The sequence below is a fragment of the Mesoplodon bidens genome, assembly GCF_964165515.1.
Source record: "Mesoplodon bidens genome assembly, chromosome: 11".
Lineage (NCBI taxonomy): Eukaryota > Metazoa > Chordata > Mammalia > Artiodactyla > Ziphiidae > Mesoplodon > Mesoplodon bidens.
The window spans coordinates 24,141,233-24,161,291 of NC_138167.1; the positions used below are offsets into that span (position 1 = coordinate 24,141,233).

General features: G+C 39.4%; 1 protein-coding gene across 5 annotated transcripts in view; it reads right to left on the reverse strand.

Moving 5' to 3' along the window:
* TMTC1 (transmembrane O-mannosyltransferase targeting cadherins 1) overlaps positions 1–20,059 on the reverse strand; it is a 282,996-nt gene that overhangs the window by 106,332 nt on the left and 156,605 nt on the right. For 3 of the 5 annotated variants that reach the window (XM_081250082.1, XM_081250080.1, XM_081250078.1), the window contains 2 exons: positions 13,963–14,152; positions 6,940–7,091 (listed from right to left, as the gene is read on the reverse strand). In XM_081250082.1, coding sequence (XP_081106208.1) covers positions 6,940–7,091; positions 13,963–14,152 — 342 coding nt within the window. The remainder of the gene's footprint in view (positions 1–6,939; positions 7,092–13,962; positions 14,153–20,059) is intronic. The other 2 variants (XM_081250081.1, XM_081250079.1) reach the window with 1 other exon arrangement.

Genomic DNA, 20,059 nt, shown 5'->3' on the forward strand with positions numbered 1-20,059 from the left:
CCTTTAACTGAACAGCCTAAGTACCACAGCCTAAAAGGGCAAATTTAATGGACTAATGAATGTAACAAAGGATGGAGACAAAGGCTCTAGGTTTTAAAATAGTATCAAATACTTTTAATTTTCCAAATTCAGACATTCCAACACCTATTATCATTTTTTCATTAGGCCTGCTTTCCACCAAACAGCAACAGCATAAATCTCTAAAGTGTAACTAAGAGAGAAGCAGCGTAATATGATCTATATAAGGCTTGACATAAAAGCAAGAATTTGACCATGTATCACTAATTGAGAGTCATTTTTCCCTTGGGAAATTCTTACAAGGTAAAAGACAAAAATCTTCTAGACAGAAAAACCAAGGGTGAAAGTGTTTCTCCAACAAGCCTTGGCATTGACTTATTCCCCAAGCAAAGACACTGTCAGAGTGAGCACCCAAATCTGTAACAGGCAGAAAACTAGAGTTCACTGGCCAAAGTCACCCACATCAAAAGGGATTGTGGTGCCTTGGAATGGAGACAGTTTTCAAGGCAATGCCAGGGAGGCTGATGTTAATGAATGTTCTTCCCAGTTAATCGCTTTTTAATACCAAATGCCAGGGGGCTGGGTCACAAACTGACTAGGCCAATTTGGCCATCGAAAGTTGCCATCCTTCTGTAAATACTGCTGGCCTCTGGCAATCAGAGCCAGACAGGAGACAAAAGTGAAAGCAGGCTTTACATGAAATTCTGCCCAAAGTGCAGCCATTTAGTATCAAACAGTCACACACTAGCTTATCATGAAGCTCCAGGAAGTCTTTTCTCTGTCCTCCAGCCTTCCTACAAGAAGCTTCCATGAAAGGACCTCTGTTCTGCGGGAAGGACAGTTCGCTTTCCACTCAGGTAAGGCATAGAGGTACTCTGTCAAGCACCTTCTTTTTCAATCAACAGTGGAACAAATAAAGATACAATTTTTAGCCTTCTCCAGTTACAGGGAGCACTACATGTGCAGAGATACAAGCCATGTCACCTTGGTTTCACTTGGAAAACTGTCACTTCATATATGGATGAATCAGTGACTCAAGGTGATACTCAATTCCCCAACCTATGGCATTTGATGGATGGCCATGCAGTATCCTCATCCCACCATGAGCCTTAGCAGTCACCGTCATTGCATCAAATACCCACATCCAAATGTCTAATTACAGCCTCAGTCTGATGAAAACCAAGGCTCCAGGAATCTGTTCCAAGGCTGTACCTCTCACTTTTTCAGGTGGTATTGCTATAGGGATGATAATATGAAAATTGTTTTGTTGATGCTGTGGTGGTGGCTATTGTTTTCGAAGGTACACATATGGCAGCAAGGAAGTGTTTAAACGCTGCTCAGGAATGGACTCTCAAACTTCACTTAGCCACCAGCCCTGATATCTCCAAGTCGATACTTCCCAAAACGTGCTATCACAACACGGATCCTGCAAGAAGGCCCTAAAAAAGTTTCCAAATGCAAATAAATTTGAGAAATGCCACTTACTATATACCCCATTTAAAAACTCAATAGCCAGGACATGGAAACAACCTAAATGTCCAAAGACAGAGGAATGGATAAAGAAGACGTGGTACATATATACAGTGGAATATGACTCAGCCAGAAAAAGGAATGAAATTGGTCATTTGTAGAGATGTGGATGGACCTAGAGACTGTCATACAGAGTGAAGTAAGCCAGAAAGACAAAAACCAATACCGTTTATTAACTCATATATGTGGAATCTAGAAAAATGGTACAGATGAACCTATTTGTAGGACAGGAAGAGAGATGCAGACGTAGAGAACGGACATGTGGACACGGTGGGGAAGGGGAGGGTGGGACAAATTGTGAGATTAGGTTTGACTTAAATACACTACCATGTGTAAAACAGATAGCTAGTGGGAACCTGCTGTATAGCACAGGGAGCTCAGCTCGGTGTTCTGTGATGACCTAGATGGGTGGGATGGGGGTAGGGTGGGAGGGAGGACCAAGAGGGAGGGGATATAGGTATACATATAGCTGATTCACTTTATTATACAGCAGAAACTAATACAACACTGTAAAGCAATTTTACTCCAAAAAAAAAAAAAAAAAAAACCTCAAAAGGCTGCTTAGAGCACAGTAAAGGTTTTGTGAAGTCCCTCAGTAAAGAAAAATATATTTAACTTCTCTAAACCTAGTGCTTCTGAAATGCAGGATCTTTATTTAGAGTAACCTTACTTAATGACGTATATGATGCTAGAACATATTTTGAGAAATGCTGGTATAAACTGCTCAAGCAGAATGAAGTTAAAAAGAAAAGTTTCCATCTTAGGAGCTTCTATAACCTGTCCCCAAAATCATCTCACTGGCTGCCAAATATTCCCTACATCTCTTTTATAGCCTTCACGCTACAGTTGAAATACAATTTCTGTCGCTCATCCTTCGTAGATGTAAAATAGATGATTTCCATGTAAAAAATCACTATACATTTAGAGAACTTTATCAAGCCATCCATCAGCATGGTCTTGGCTCCCGCCAGGGTAAGTCCTAAGAGCAGGAAAGTTTCTTGACAGGGGAGAGGCATATCTGTGCTTAGAAGGATAATTCTCTCAGAGCTGGGGGGATGGACTGAAAGTGGAGAAAACCAAGCTCTTCAAGGTAGCTGCCGGGTTTACTTCTATTTTTATTCTCCATACTCAGCATAATTTTTGGAACAAATGAATGATCAATAAAGTAAATATCAAATACATTATCATTTCCTCTAGGCTTTTCCTCTCTAAATGCACCTTCCTGCACTTACAGATTTATTCTGCTTGTCTCTAAATACCTTGTCAGCTTTTAAGACCAGTTTCTATTTCCAACACACAGCTATAAATGTGGCTGCTGACTGCGACTGGTCATGCTACTCAGACCCCTGGCCTCTGCCTATGAGACACACAAAGTACAGGAGCATCAAGGATACTACAGGACGCTCCCCCTAACAATTTGCTTCCTCAAAGTATTCTTGGTAACTTTTCCAACCTCAGCAATGAGGCCCTTGGTAAAACACTGTCACTGATTACTCATTCATTCAACAGATGGGTATTATTGCCTTCTCTTTTTAGTCTCTTTGGGCATTGTGCTTACAGGCAATCACTTAAAGAATTTAGCAATCAATAACTTCCATCTTCTCTGTATTTTCCAGACACTAGTCTAGGCTCTTTGGCATACATCAGTTAGCAAAACAGACACACACACACACAAAACGTTGCCTTTCCAGAGAGGGAAAAAAAAGATAGTCTGGTGAGGGGTATCTGCAATATAAGGTGGGTGGACAAGAAGGGGCTTGCAGTTTTAAACATGGTGGACAGAGTATGCCTCACTGAGAAGGTGGCAATTAAGCAAAGACTTGCAAGAGATGAAGGAGTCAGCCACAGTATTCGTTTCATAGGAAGAAACGAGGTCAAGAAGAAACAAGAAAAATAATGGGGACAGAGCATGTAAAACCTTTTCAGGGGCTTCCCTGGTGGCGCAGTGGTTGAGAGCCTGCCTGCCGATGCAGGGGACACGGGTTCGTGCCCAGGTCTGGGAAGATCCCACATGCCGCGGAGTGGCTGGGCCCGTGAGCCATGGCTGAGTCTGCGCGTCCGGAGCCTGTGCTCCGCAGCGGGAGAGGCCACAACAGTGAGAGGCCCGCGTACTGCAAAAACAAACCAACAAACAAAAAATCTTTTCGGCCATTATAAAAGCTATGACTTTTACTTGTGAGAAATAAGGAGCCACTGAAAAAATTTAAGTACAAGAAAGACAGGATCGGATTTACATTTTTAAGAATCATGGTAGTCACTGTACTGAGAATAGTCTGGACCACTGGCACTAGGGTAGAAGCAGGCCAACTAGTTGGAGGCTATGGCAATAATCTAGGTGAGAGAGAATGGCTTGGACCAGGGTGATAGCAGTGAAGGCAGTGAGAAGTGGTCAGATTCTAGACATATTTTGAAACAAAAGTTGACAGGATTTATTGATGGGTTGAAAGTAATATTAACGAGCAAGACAGAGAGGCAACAAGAAAACCCCAAGAATTTTGGCTTGGGCAACTAGTAGGATGCACAAAGGTGGGAAATCACGGTCAGGGAAACAATGAACGGGTAAGTTCAGGAGTTAAATTTCAGAATGTTGACTTGAAACACCATGTGGAAATGCATTTATACAGCACTTGCCTTCCTGAACAACCCCAGGTACCATATATATTATTTCATTCATTCTGATTATATTTTAGGTGAGAAAAAAGTTTGAAGACCCTATTGTCAACATTTTGATGTGTAAAAATGTAAATACAGAAACATTAAAGCTTGTATGACAAACTCGTTTTCTTTCTAATACTCCATGCTGCCTCTTTAGGCAAAGCATGTGTAAAAGTAAGGCATTTTAGTTTAGGTTTGTTTTTTTTTTAATGAGGGGATTGATTCTCCCCACGTTGCATTTATCAGTCCTTTATAGGCTCCTTGGGCTTTGTACTTAGAGTGAACCACCTAGAGAATCTGGCAATCAATCACTTCAGTCTCCTTTGTATTTTCCAATACAATAAGCATTTCCAATGGGTTTTCTGTTTAGAGGAACTTGTTTTAGCTGCTTTTATTTTTGGGCATCCTAATTACGTAGTTCATGGTTTTCTTCAAACAATATGGAAAGGGTGTGCTCCTTTAAATAGAAATGTCACATTCTCAATGGAAATAATGACAGAATGGCTCCAGGAGTTACAAAAATGTCTTTTGACCTTTTTAAGAGTTTAAAACAATCAGAAGCATTGCAAGGCTAAGTGGTAATGAGTTGCTTTCATGGGAGTATAAATCATTAAGTTAAAAGAAATAGTAAAATGTGTTAAAAATTAAGCTTATCACTCAAAAGGTGACAATTATTCTGAGTAAAAGCAAATAATAATACAGACTATAGAATCTTGCTGAGAATCATAAAGCATACAATCAAGAAAAATAAATAAAGCTGTTACTGATGTCTGAAAATTCCTTTTTTCCATTATGCAACTATCTAAAATTCTTCCATTAATAAATTCAGTGAGTCTTCCAGCTAAGGTATAAACATCAGAGGGGTAGGTAAGTTATTTTCTTATTAAAGAGTGTGACTTGTGAAAATGTAATTGCTGTGTGAAGGCAAGGAGTAAAACAAATTATTTAATGATGTGAAAAAACTCCTGCCAGGCCCAGATCAAAAGCCAAGCAGAGCAGTGCAACCGAACTGTGTACTACACAGAACATGAGAAGGATCTGCATTAGGTTCAGATGCAGCACAAGGAAAAATGATTTCCCAGGTGACATATTAGTAATAGACAACAAAGAATGCCTTGGGAAGACTGCACAAGGGCCTCTGATTTTCAGGTAGCCACTGAATAAAAAGATGCATCTCCAATGGCTATTTCGTTCCAATACCCAGCACTGAGTGGAATGGAGAAATCTGGTAATGACAGTAACAGGTTTTAAGAACAACAATAAAAGAAAATGAATCTTTTCTTGTATCTTGCTTATTCTGGTAAACTTTCAAATACCCTTAAAAACATCTATCATATTTCTATGGTTTGGAGGTTTAGGTGATAACTCCAATGTTCATTTGTATATAAGTCAGTGATATTTGTCACTATTCTCTTTCTCTTGATAAACATGCATTTTTTGAACTAGATAGAGTAGATTTATGTTAGGATTCTGCCCTTATATGATATTTGAACATATCTACTTCCAAATTCCAAAATATAAACACCTGCAAGTATGTTACTACTCTTAGCTCTTAGGTCAAGAATTTAAGCCTCTGTTACCTAGGATGGGGGAATAAAGGGAGGTGGGAGGGCAGGATCAATCTTCAGCAGTGTTATAAATATTTTTGATGATCTAAAGCATGACTGTAAATTGAAATATACAGAATCAAAAAAAAAGCAGTCAACTGGGTTACATTTTTTCAAGACTGCTTATTCCTACAAAATGGAAACAAGAGGCCTTATTGTGCTCCTGACTTTGAGCTGTGACGATTTCTCAATGATAGCGATGGTGACAAGGACTACAAAAACAGCTGTCAGGTACTCAGTGTTTCCCACATGCCAGCCACTGTGCTGAGTGTCCAGTGTGGCTTGCCACGGTTCAACCTCACAATAACTACGGTGCAAGAACAGAGCTGAACAAGGTGAGCTCACACGGGTCAGGGGCACAGCCTGGCCTGACTCAGGTCAGCGCTAATCACTCCACTCTGCAGCCTCCCCTCGTCCCAGCCTCGGGACTCTGGATCTGGAACTTGGGGCAGTGCTCCTCCACACCTGGGCTGCCTCTTACACGGAGGGGCCTGGCTCCCACCTGAATTTAAAGTAGACTACCAAATGAAATTAGAGTGACAGAATATAAGTCACAATTTGTCTCATGTATGGCAAAGCAGTGACGTAGAAGTACGTGGGAAGAGGCAGTGGCAATGGATCTTTAAATGTGTTCCGTTTTAAAATAAGGTGCAAATTCAAATTCTCCATTCTCCAATATCACATCTGATGAAGTGGTAAGCTCGTTTTCCAACTTTCATCAGAAAAATAACGTAAACAGATATCTCAGCTTTAGCGCATGGCCAAAATTGACTACAGGTACTGCTTTGGAAAACTGTGACCCGGTAGCAAGACATTATCACCACAGGTAAAAGTGGCAGGTGGAGAAACCAGCTGAGGGCAGTAAGAAGAGCCTGGAGGGCTTCCCTGGTGTCGCAGTGGTTGAGAGTCCGCCTGCCGATGCAGGGGACGCGGGTTCGTGCTCGGGTCCGGGAAGATCCCACATGCCGAGGAGCAGCTGGGCCCGTGAGCCATGGCCGCTGAGCCTGCGCGTCTGGAGCCTGTGCTCCGCAACGGGAGAGGCCACAACAGTGAGAGGCCCGCGTACCGCAAAAAAAAAAAAAAAAAAGAAGAGCCTGAATCAACTAGGCTGGCCAAATTTGAGACAGACAGACATCCCAGACAATGGCTCCTCCCAAAGCACTGGTGGTCACAGACAGATGGACCATGGCAAGACATCACAGGGCCTCTTCTATCAGTGATGGCAGGGGTTCCAAAGCAGGACAAACAGGATGGGTTGTAAATGAGCTGGAAAGATTGGACCTGTAATAGTATGAGGAGAATTCTCATGAATTGAGGACAAAGGATGGAGAACATGAAGCTTCCAGAGAATGGAAACTGAAAAGAAAAATGTAGGCCAGAAGAAAAGAAAAAAAACCCATTAATATTGGCACAAAGCCATTAACCATTAAATGCAATCTTCATTCCTCAAGTTCAATTTTATTTTACCATTTGGTATACTACAACACGATGCTTATTTTACCAGGTTTCATAATGGCTATTCTGGAATTTAAAAGAGTTATTCTGCAGTGATCTATGTGACACAATAATACCATAACGTACTATTTGGATAAGCTAAATGCAAAGTAATTTCCAGAAATCTGAAAGCGTGTTCAGTTCAACCATATGAATCTATGGTAGTACAATGTTCTACAGCAGGGGTCAGCTAATTTATGTGACACTGGTGGAGTTGAATAGTTGTGACAGACTGTATGACAAAACCTCAAATATTTTCTATCTGGTTCTTTGCCAAAAGAAAGAGAAAAGTTTGCCATCTCTTGGTCTGCCCTATTGTATTATGTTTATTCTCATAAGCTCCTTCTGTGCCAAGTACTTTTGGGAATGAGGTAAGAATGTCAATGAGAAAATAATCACTTCCCGATCTTTCCTCCTTGTTGAGTTGTGTGGGCGTTTTAATGAAAGAGAGATCTAAGCCTGACAGTCTCCATTTGTCCATCTGTCTGCACTTTCACTGAGTGTGTTGCTGGAGGCTGTGATAAACACTAGAATGGAGGCTAATCAAGAACAAGGCTGGGAACAGGAATGAAGGGAGATCTCAGAGAAGAACACAGCCACCTCCCGAAGCAGAAGATGCAGGACCCCCACTCCATCCCACCTCTCCATTTCCACCAAGTTGTCACTGGTGGTCACCTCCACTGGTCAGGCTGTGCATTCATCCCTATGCAGGCCTGAGAATTTGACTTGTTTTCCAGGGCCCAGAGACATAGCCGGTGATTTGTGCTGATTTCAAGGGAATGATGTAGAAGACTATGAATGGAAAATCTGGGGCAAAGCTGTGACCTCTACTGAAAATGAAAACAAAAAAAACCAAACAAAACCAACCCTTAAAGCCTCATACCTGGGGGAGCGGACTTCCACTGCTTAATGTCTGTTCTCAAAAGATATCTCATTGTTGAGGTCATTATTGGGAAAGCTGGGTATCATTAACTTTCCTCTTTTTTCCTCACGTTTTACTTTTTTACAAGCATGCCCCGTATTATAAAAGATATAAAAAAAAATCTTAACATCTCAAGATACCTTGTGAGAATGGAATAAGGAATCAATAACAAATAAATTACTCTTAAATATAACTTAGTGGTGTTTCCTCTGTAACACAGGAAATCGCATTAAAGGACATGGGAAAAGGGCAAGCATAAAGAGTAGGACCAACGGTATTAACTCCTGTAAACAATCCAAATTAATTCAAACTTGCCTGACATTCCTGACATATGTCACCATTTTATTGCAAGTCAATAGTCTGATGATGCGCAGTCTGTAAGAAAAACCCAAGTACATTCTTGGCCTATTGTTCCCTTGGTATATAAACATTCACTATTCATAGAAGAGAATGGAATAACCAGCCTCCATGGCTTAAGTGCTCTTTATCTCTACTGTACATACATTCCAACAGAGAGATTATCCTCATCACAACGAGTGAGAGCAAATTAGTTCACTTTAAAATTCAATTGTTAAAAAAAATTCAATCCAATAATGAGTTTCTAGATTGTTCTCTCCATTATGTAATATAAGCTCAAATGTATTCCTCGTGAATAAAGGGTGTGAATAGAAGGAGGTGATGGAGAGGCACAGAATAAGACAAATTTCACATTTAAATTCTCAAAGATGCAAGTGAGCTCTTTTATAATACATAATAAACTACTCCCTGAGGTCTTAAATTTCTTACGCCATGAAAATACGACAAATTAGAAACAATCTTTAAATTAATTCTGTGGTTATTTCTAGAGAAAGAAAACCCTCAGATTCTGAGCCCTAGTTCTCCCACTCAACCCTGGACAAAAGCCTGTCAAAATTCAGACATCTGCTCTCTGAGCTGCTTACCTAGAGGGACACTCCAACGGGCTGTGGAAGTGGCCTAGAAGGGTCTGGTTTATAATGGTGTGCAACTTAACTTACTTGTATAAAAGAGAGAATTTGTTTTTGTTTTCAATAAGTGTAAAAATGTACAAGGACAAATGTTCAAAGCAGGCCTGCAGAGGGTGGGTCTTGGGGCATGGTTGGGAATTGGGAAATAACTGCTGTTTTATTTCTTACATGTGGTAATTAGTTGCTTTGTAAAGTCAAAATATTTTCCAGAAAAATTCAATTAGGTGTAAATACAATTGTATCAGGGTAGATTATATCCCCCTCCTCCAGTGCCCTGGTTGATAACAAGGTAGGATGAAAGAAGTGAGTTTGGTAAATTGGAGGAGAAACAAAGATTGTCAACATATATATGGCCCCAGAGTTATGCCCTCCCCAAAGCTGGTTCATATTAGCAAAAGAAAGATTTGTATGTCTTATAGATGCCTTATGGACTCCAAGGCTGCCCTTTTCTTTCAACCCTCACCTCTTATCTTCCACAAACACATACACAGAAACATCTACATTCTTTACAAAGGACCTGAATTCTTTCCCCGTCTCATTCCCCTCCATGGCCAGACCTTATCAACAAGAAAATCAGACAAAACCATCCAACAGTTAACAGAGCCAGAGACCCTGTGGAAAAAGCATGGCAGGTAAAAAGAAAGTCGGCAGAGGCTTAAAAGACCTAGGCTCGATCCTGTGCACACACGCGTGCACACACACACACACACACACACACACTCTCTCCATCATCTCCTGGACATCATTTCATCTGGCTCTACCCTTGACCCCTCTGCTGCAGCCATGTCAGCTTCCCTGCTGTTCTGTGAACACTCCAGTACTTTCCTGCCTCAGGGTCTTGGCACTTGCTTTCCTTCTACTTGAAATACCCCTCCCCCAACAGCCAAATGGCTCATTCCTTCACTTCCTTTATATCTCTGCTCAATGTCATAATATCTGTGAGGCCAGCCCTGACCTCCTCACAGCCCTTATCAACACCTGGCATGTAACGACAAATTTTAAGTGTTTAACTGTAAGCTCCATGTAGGCAAGACCTTCATTTTGTTCCCTGCTGTGATCCTGGCAAGAAGTAGACGCTCAATCAACATTAAGAGAATTAAAGAGGAAGAAGTAGTGAGGCTAAAAAGAACATACTCTCCCCTGACTATAAGCCAGGGTGGCCTTTGTATGATTGAGAATCCATCAAAGGTGAAATAAAAGAAATATTTTCCATGATTCCCTGGACTCAATGTTTATGCTTGTTTATCCAATCATTTTTTCCCCTGGTAATGTATCATATGGACTCACTATCTCAAAATTTAAGGAAATAGCCAGGGATTGTAAAGTAATTTCAATCCAATACATTGATGCAGTACACACATCATTTAGAAATATTCTAGGTGGACAGAGCTGTGTTTATTTTGCTGACGTTATTGTAAACATTTCATCCACTGTTCCTTTTTAGCACGGAAAAATGTCCGCAAAGCAAGACCTCTATTTTCATAAAAATCTTAATCCTACTGTGTAATGTCTTGGAGTCAGAGCCCTTTGGATCATGTCCTTAGTAACTAATCACCACACAGAATAACCAAGATTATCTCTGCTTCAAGAGCTTACGAATTAGCAGGAGAACCTGATTTTTAAGACCTTCCAATGTGTAAGTAGATCAAGAACAAAGGGGCAAGGCCACGTAAACACGAGCTAGATGCCAAACCTCTGCCTCCAAACTCTGAAAGAAGAAAATGTAGAAAGTGCAAGTAGCCTCCAAGAATTGCCAGAGGCTTTAGTTAATGTTTGCAAAGAATTTTCAAGATGAAAGCCACCATAGAAGAGCTAAATCTTACTATCACCACAGCTGGAATGCTTTGCTAATGTTTTTCCTGATGCAGTAAAGTGATTTTGGAACAAATTCCATGAAAGAAAAGGATTAACAGCCTTCCAACGAGGAAGTTTCCATTCATTCATCATGTTACCACAGACACTCTGGGGATGGCCAAGGTTCGCCTATGTGCAGGGGTTTACTGCCAGCATGAAGGTCCAACTTTAACATAACCTGACCAAGGTGACAGCCTGTGGGGACTCACCACTCCCTTTAGTTAGCTGGGAGAGTGTCAAGAAAACCACTTCCTGACATAGCAGTCCAGCACTCTACTACATTTGCTTTTGCAGATCAACACCAGTATAGCAGGCACGTCAAACCACACTGAAAGGCTAATAAAACAAACCTCATATTGACTCCAAACATTTCACACCGGTATTGAGCACAGTCTTTTTTTAGGCTTTAAATATAGTTCACTTAAGCAAAAGGTTCTGCATACCAAAATCGAAAAAGAGTTTCTAACTTTTTATGATTTTATTCATTTAGATAATGCATATTGAGTGGCAAACAATAAAATTTAGATAATAAGTATTGGATGTGACAAACTCTTGATGTTAGAAATATGGCATTGAACAAAACAGAAAATAATCTCTGTCCTCGTGGGGTTTATGCTCTAGTTGGAGGAAATAGACATTACATAAAACAACAAAATTATATAGCATTTTAGAAACTGGAAGTATAGTGAAGAAAAAGTTAAGTGAAAGGGAGGTAAGATGTGGAGCAGAGGGTGTGTGAGTGCATTTTAAATAGGGTAGTTATGGTAGCCCTTACCGAGAAGATGAAATTTGTGCTCATATAAAAATTAAGTCAAAATGGATCAATAACCTAAATATCAGAGCTAAAACTGTAAAACTCTTAGAAGAAAACTGAGTGGGAACTCTTTATGACCTCGAATGTGACGATGGATTCTTAGATTTGACACCAAAAGCAATGAATAACAAAAGAAAACAATAAATTAGACTTCATTAAAAACTTTTTTGCATTAAAGGACATTATCAAGAATGTGAAATGACAATTTAAAGAATGGGAGAAAATATTTCCAAATCATCTATCTGTTGGGAATTTAATATCCTGAACTCTTACAATTCAACAACAAAAAGACAACCCAATTTAAAAAAATGACCAGAGGGGCTTCCCTGGTGGTGCAGTGGTTAAGAATCCGCCTGCCAATGCAGAGTGAGTTGCCTCATTTTTAATGAGTTGCCTTCTAATTATTGAATTTTAAGAGCTCTTTAAATATCCTAGATACAAGTCTTTGGAGGTATATGTTTTGCAAATATTTTCTCCCAATTTGTAGCTTGCCATTTGACTTAATTAACATTATCTTTTGAGGAACAGAGTTTTTAATCCTGATGATGTCCAGTTTATCAACATTTTCTTTCATAATTTGCACTTTATGTATCCTAAGAAATCTTTGCTTAACACAAGTTCACAAAGATTTTCTATTTCCTTTTAGAATCTTTGGTGTTATTTAACTCTTTTGTTTAGGACTATGATACACTTAGAAATACTTTCTAAGTGTATAGTATGAGTTAAGGGTTAATGTTCATATTTTTCCCTTACAGATAATTCGTTATTTCAGTATCTTATATTTCCCCATTGAATTACATTGGTAACTTTGTTAAAAATCAGTTAAGCTTGTAAATGTGAGTTTATCTTTGGAATCTGAATTCTATTCCATTTTCTACCGACTATTTTTTCCTGACTTTGGGTCACCTATTTCTTTACATGTCTAGTAATCTAATTAAAAACCCGGCATTGTGTGTCATACACTACAGTGACTCTATTCTATTTTGTTCTTCTGAAATTTGATGGTTTCCTGTTTTAATATATGATAAACTTGCCTGGATTCAAACTGAAAAATCTCTTTTTATGTAGAGAGCTGAAATTTTTGCTCAGTGGGGTTTTATTTGTTTCTTTCTTTCTTTTGCCTGGATCTCTGGGGAATCTCTCTTGTTCTTGCATAACTTTGTGATCAGCCAATGATTTCAACAGAGGTTATATACAGACAACTAAAGCCAGCGAAGCTTCCACTCTCTGCCGCCCAACTTGCATTTGTGTTGAAGAATTCATTCAAATTTGCAGCAAATAATAAGTCTCCCCAGGCTTTCAGTTTTGCTCGTGCTTTCTAGGATGCCCCATGTGCACATGTTGTTTTCTCATTCATCCGTGAATGCACGGAGAGGGTATTATCTCAGCCCTTCTACAGCTCTCTTGCTTCCAAAATCTACCCCTTAAATTGCTAGCTGCTTTGCTACTCTCCCAAACCAAATCAGCCACCTCCAGCCAGTAAACCTGGGAGTTTTTAACACTAGATCTGGAGGGATGGGAATATTCTCAGGCAAGAAGCGTCTTACACAAGGCAGTAGCCGTTTTTAATAAGTAAATATTTTCAAGTTCTTTGCTGTCTTTGATCATTTTTGAAATGGTTACATTTAATATTTTTTTCCACGTTCCAATATTTTTCCAAGTTCCCAATATTGAAACTTTTAATAAAGTTTTGTACTATTATCTTTTTTTTGAAGTGAGAATCACCCAACCAACTCAGGCAGGCATTTATTAGTGTAAGCAGAATCTTAACCATATTTAAGCACTTATGAACATGTTATCATTAGCTCATTTATCATTACATGAAATCAAATGAATTAGGTCAAAAATGAGGCAACCACTGCAAGAAAAAAATTTCTCATTTGCAAACATTGTAACCTTGGTCTATTAACCTTGATACAGTCTTTAAAATATATATTACCTTTCTGGAAAATTTTTAAATACAGAAAGTTTTTTAGATGAACGAGTAAAATTTAGACTCACACCCCCTTGCAAAAAAAGAGTTACTGAGTATAGAGTATCTCTCTCGAAATGTAGAATTCATTTGAATCTTAAGAAAATTACCTTGACAGCTGCTAAACAATGAAGGCTCAGTAAGGCCATCACAACTGCCAGAAGGATGGTGGCTAAGTTCCGCATGTCCCATATGGTCTCTACCAGAGGAATACTGCCCACCTGCCAGTCATAGCACAGGGTAACAGGTGCAAGCAGAAGCCACACGTTGAAGGCCAAGAGGTAGGAATAGGTAAGGAATCTACAAAGAGAAGAAAAGTCACTGAAACATAACTCGAGATCCATGACATTTTGCAAACATTCATTCACCATGTTTCTATTAAATAGCACTTCTATACTATCAATGTTATAGAAAAGACAAGGTAAGATGGAAAGTCATTCATTCATTTAGTCATTAAGTTGATCATTTTGGAATCTACTTAATAGCTGTTAGTTACTGTGGTAAGTGCTGGCCTTTCAATGATGAATAAGACAGAGTTTCCATGACCTATATTTAAAAATTATCATAAATAAATACATAACAACTGAGATAAATGGTATAGATGAAAGCATATGACATGAAATGTTGCCCTGTTGGATACTATTCCCTGGGTAAGAGACATTTGACCTGTCCCTTTTTTTTTTTTTTTTTTTGCGGTACGCAGGCCTCTCACTGTTGTGGCCTCTCCCGTTGCGGAGCACAGGCTCCAGATGCACAGGCTCAGCGGCCATGGCTCACGGGCCCAGCCGCTCCGTGGCATGTGGGATCTTCCCGGACCGGGGCACAAACCCGCGTCCCCTGCATCGGCAGGCGGACTCTCAACCACTGCGCCACCAGGGAAGCCCTGTCCCTTTTTAATAGTGCCCCAAATCCTGCAGTAGATATGAAAATATTAACCATTTTATAATAGATTATCCATTTTGAACTATTTCAAAAAAATCAAAATATCTGTGGTAAGGAGATAAAGTCTCTTACAAATCGAGAGGCTAGCCTTTAAGAGGAGGGAAGTAAAAGCAGTCCTTGATAATAAGAATAGCCAGGTGGACCTAGGGAAGGAAATTTATGAATGGGGATGTTACTCCTGTGTCCTGGCTGTGTCTAGGCACTAAGGCATTCTAACTGACCCCCTTCCTTTCAGCGTAGAGGAAACTAAATTTACTTAAATTCGTTCAGTAAACACTAATTCTTTATCTTGTGGTCTAGACCCTTGAAAACTGCAGAACTTTCAGCCTATAACAAACTCCATCCAAACCTCTGCACTAGGGGATGGCCAAACTCTAGTATGGCTCTTAGCAGCATAAGGCCATGTTCTTGGGATGACCCCAGCCCCTCCACTAAAATGCCTGCCTGAGAAAGATCATCATTGCCGGGAGAGTTTACCTTTTTCTAGCTAATCCCTGACAAAAAGGCCCCTGACCTCCCTTTCTTAGAGCACTTACTACAAAGGACTTACAGTTGGGAATATGTATCTCTTACAACTCAGAACTGTCTTTCTCAAGGACCTGAGAGTCATTCCTTTAAAATGTAATCACCAGGAGGAAGGGGCCTGTCTCCCAGACTGTGAGGACAGGATCCTAACTCTGATAACTGCCAGCCAGCAGACACAGCCTAAATGCACTTAGACGATCAATCCTTTGTAATTTCTTACCTCTCTGACTCTGCCAAGCCCCCTTTGCCACCCCTCCCATTCTCTCTTTAAAATACCCAGTCAACCCTGCGCAAATCAGAATGGAGCTCAGCTCTTTCCTGAACTGTCAGTAGTTACTGAATAAAGTGTGTTCTTACTGCTCTAACTAATGTCCAGCTGTGTTTATCTTTGACACTCTACAGGGGACTAAACCAGAGAAATAGATAAATCCCTTGCCCTCAAGGAATGTAAAATCCAATAGTGAAAATAAGATACACAGACTTAAAGAGGCAGAAGGAGATGAACGCCGTGAGGGTTCAGAATGTGAAGAGAAGAGCTCCCTCATCGCCAGGTCCTTTTGGAGGAAACCTTGGATGCGCAAAGAAGTTGGTTCAGGTAAGTTCTAGGTTGCTTTCCAATGTTAAGAGTCAATTCACCCTGAATTCCTCTCAGTAAGTAGCTCTGGTTAAGAACACTCCTCCCAGTCCTTTCCAATTTATCTCCTTCTCTTTCCTCCTCTTCCTCCAAGGTTGGCAGTGGAAAAATCATTAGCAACGATCAGGAAAGGCTCAGTGATGGGGATTATTCACTGCCTCTGCTCTCAAACCCCAAGAGAGAAATGGGTCAGATATTTCAATGGTGTTTCTCAACACTCCCCTCCCTGTTGTTATTTTAAATAAATTAGGAATGTACAGATAGTGCAGTATATACTGAAAGTTTGATGAAGTCCAAGCTTCGTTAGTTATCAAAGATAAAAACAAAAAAGTCACCTTATCCCTTTTAGGTTTGGGCCTGTGAAACTGCCTCGTGAGAATGCCAACTCCACAGAATGATGACTGTGTCCCTTAGGGCTTCTTCTTTTCACAGAGCTTCTAAGCTGATGCTATATACTTCTTAGCTCAGTAAAGATTCTTCATGACTTGGCTTTAAAGGAGAATGTTCAACCACCAAACTTAGCAGGAGAGTCACACAGCTACGTGACTCGGTTACATCCCAACTCTTAGGAATTACTTTAAAAATAGTATCTCTCCTTCTTGCTATAATAGATCTAGGCAATGATCATAAATGGCTGCTGAAATTATTAGGTGAAAAGCTGATGGGGTATTTTATAATGGATGGATCAGGCTAAATCAGGTGCCTAGAACTTACTAATCAATTTTAACATCACAGAAAGAAAGACTAATTCCTGATGGATATACACAAAAAGCTGATGGGCTGCTTTTTTATTTGAAGCAGTCTTGTCAAATAAAAAAGAAAATTAAACTTGAATCTAATCAAGCACTTTATTACCAGTTTACATCAAATACAGAAAACACCAGAACATGTTAAATAATACCACAGGGAGGCAATACGCTAAATCCAGAATGTTACAAATTCCACAGAACAAATGACGGCGGTTTCTTCAACAAATACATTGCAATGGGAAGGGAAAAAACGGGGAGAGGGCACCTATAAATTAAGAGACTTAAGAGACATATCAAATAAAGTGCAGGTTAAAATGAAACGCTGATTGGATATATGATAATAGAGAATCACTGTTAATTTCTAAAGCATGATAATGGTATTGTGGTTCTAAGTCTTTACGGGTCCTTGTATTTCAGAAATACATACGAAAATATACGCATTTGAAATGAGATTATGTCTGGGATTTGCTTCAAAATGATGGATTGAAGCGACGGGGAAGAACCGGGTGGGAGTATGAATGAAACAAGATTGGCCATGAACTGGGAAAACTGGATAAAGGGTAGGTGGGGATTCTTTATGCCGTTTTCTCCACTCTTGTACATATTTAATATTTTTCATAATAAAACATTTTTTAAGTAGTGATAAAGGCAACAGAATTGCAACAGGAATGCTTTCTTAAGTCTGGTTGCAGCTTGACTATGGAATAGCTGCAAACACCATGCAGAAACTTTTAATGTTCAGTTCACATTTTGAACTTGCCCTGCAAGTTGTCTTCATTCAGTCTCTTATATTTTCTAGACTTGCAATACCATACTGACAAAAAACAAATATCAAGAATAACATTTTTTAAAAGTTACAGTCTCAACGTAGTTACTTACATATATATATATATATATATATTTTTTTTTTTTTTGCGGTACATGGGTTTCTCACTGTTGTGGCCTCTCCCGTTGTGGAGCACAGGCTCCAGACACGCAGGCTCAGCGGCCATGGCTCACGGGCCCAGCCACTCTGTGGCATGTGGGATCTTCCCAGACCGGGACACGAACCCGTGTCCCCTGCATCGGCAGGCGGACTCTCAACCACTGCGCCACTAGGGAAGCCCACTTACATATTTTTTTAAATGCTCAGCTGTGACTTTTTACACAGATTATAAGCAAAATAGGTCAAAAAAGAAAAGTAAGCCATAGAACTAAAACTTGACCTTCCTGTAACACTAGGAAGGTCAAAACTATTAACTTAACCCAACATTATTAAATAACCCTCCTTTATTTTTGTTGAGGTATAGGTGACTTATAATATTATATTAGTTTCAGGTGTACAACATAGTGATTTAAAATTTTTAGATTATACTCCATTTAAAGTTATTATAAAATATTGGCTATACTCCCTCTGCTGTACAATGTATCCTCATAGCTTATTTATACATAGTAGTTTGTACCTCTTAATTCCTCACCCCTAAATTGCCTCACCCCCTTCCCTTTTCATAATCATTAATTTGTTCTGTATGTGAGTCTGTTTCTGTTTTGTTATACTCGTTTGTTTGTTTCATTTTTTAGATTTCACATATAAGTGATGATACACAGTATTTGTCTTTCTCTGTCTGACTTATTTCACTAAGCATAATACCCTCCAGGTCCATCTAAGTTGTCGCAAATGGCAAAATTTTGTTCTTTTTTATGAGACTGAGTAATATTCCATTGTATGTATACACCACAGAATCTTTATCCATTCATCTGTTGATGGACACTTAGGTTGCTTCCATATCTTGGCTATTGTAAATACTACTACTATGAACACTGGGGTGCATGTAACTTCTCAACGTAGTGTTTTTTGGGTTTTTTTGTGATATATACCCAGGAGTGGAATTGCCCTTTTTAATACATATATATTATCTCCATTAGCTCAGAAATATACACCTACCTTCTGTGCATATGAACTCAGATAAATGTTGCAAGTAAACTCCTTAAATACTATTTGAAATACTGAAACAGTATTGGAAAATTTTTGCAAATTTAAGCACAAAGAAGCCACTTGGAGTCACCCCGAAAGCTAATTACATTTGAGGGGGCTAGTTGAGCTAGCTGTAATCAGCAACTGATGTATTTCTTTTTAACTCACTGACTATGAATTACATTTCAAACTAATCACCTTGCTTATTTCTGCTAAAATTTCAGAAATAAAACAATCTTTGAATATCTCTGTCCCACTGGGTTTTCTTTTTTAAAGCAGGGGCAAAAATAAAGTGAATTATTTACCAATTTTCTACCATGAATTCTGCTAACAGGAGGAAAGCCACTAGAATATCTGGCCAACAAAATGGAATATACAGCACAAAAAGCCAGGAATTCAGCTTAAACAAGTTAGTGATGTATTTTCATTCATAATCCAGGAATGAATGAAGAGGTTTCAGGATGAAATACATGAAAGGGAAAATGAGGCCAGTGGGGAACTGGCATCAAATGGCACCTAATCAAACTGTGGCCCTTTTTTTTTTTAACATCTTTTTTGAAGAATAATTGCTTCACAATGTTGTGTTAGTTTCTGATGTACAACAAAGTGAATCAGCTATATGTAGACATATACCCCCATATCCCCTCCCTCTTGAGACTCCCTCCCACCCTCCCTATCCCATCCCTCTAGGTGGTCACAAAGCCCAGAGCTGATCTCCCTGTGCTATGTGGCTGCTTCCCACTAGCTATCTATTTTACATTTGGTAGTGTATATATGTCCATGCCACTCTCTCACTTTGTCCCAGCCTCCTCTTCCCACCCTGTGTCCTCAAGTTCATTCTCTACGTATGTGTCTTTATTCCTGCCCTGCCACTAGGTTCATCAGTATCAGTTTTCTAGATTCCATATATATGCATTAGCATAAGGTATTTGTTTTCCTCTTTCTGACTTACTTCACTCTGTATGACAGGCTCTAGGTCCATCCACCTCACTACAAATAACTCAGTTTCGTTCCTTTTTATGGCTGAGTAATATTCCATTGTATATATGTGCCACATCCTCTTTATCCATTGTCGATGGACATTTAGGTTGCTTCCATGTCCTGGCTACTGTAAATAGTGTGGCACTCTTTAAATCTAAATCTTCATTTTTATCAAGAAAAAAATTAGAGTGCTTTAACTGCTAAAATATACATAAATTCTGTTGTCTTTGAAAAAACCTTTTTGGCTAAGAAATAACATGATCCTCACATAAAGATGCCTATGATAGGTACATATGAAAAAATCATGCACTGCCAGCAGAAACATGCAGCACTTGCTTGTTTTATATAGAAATGCTTCTGCTCAAAGGATCCTTCTTTCTCTTTCATCTACAAAATCCTCCACCATTTCATAAATACGGGAC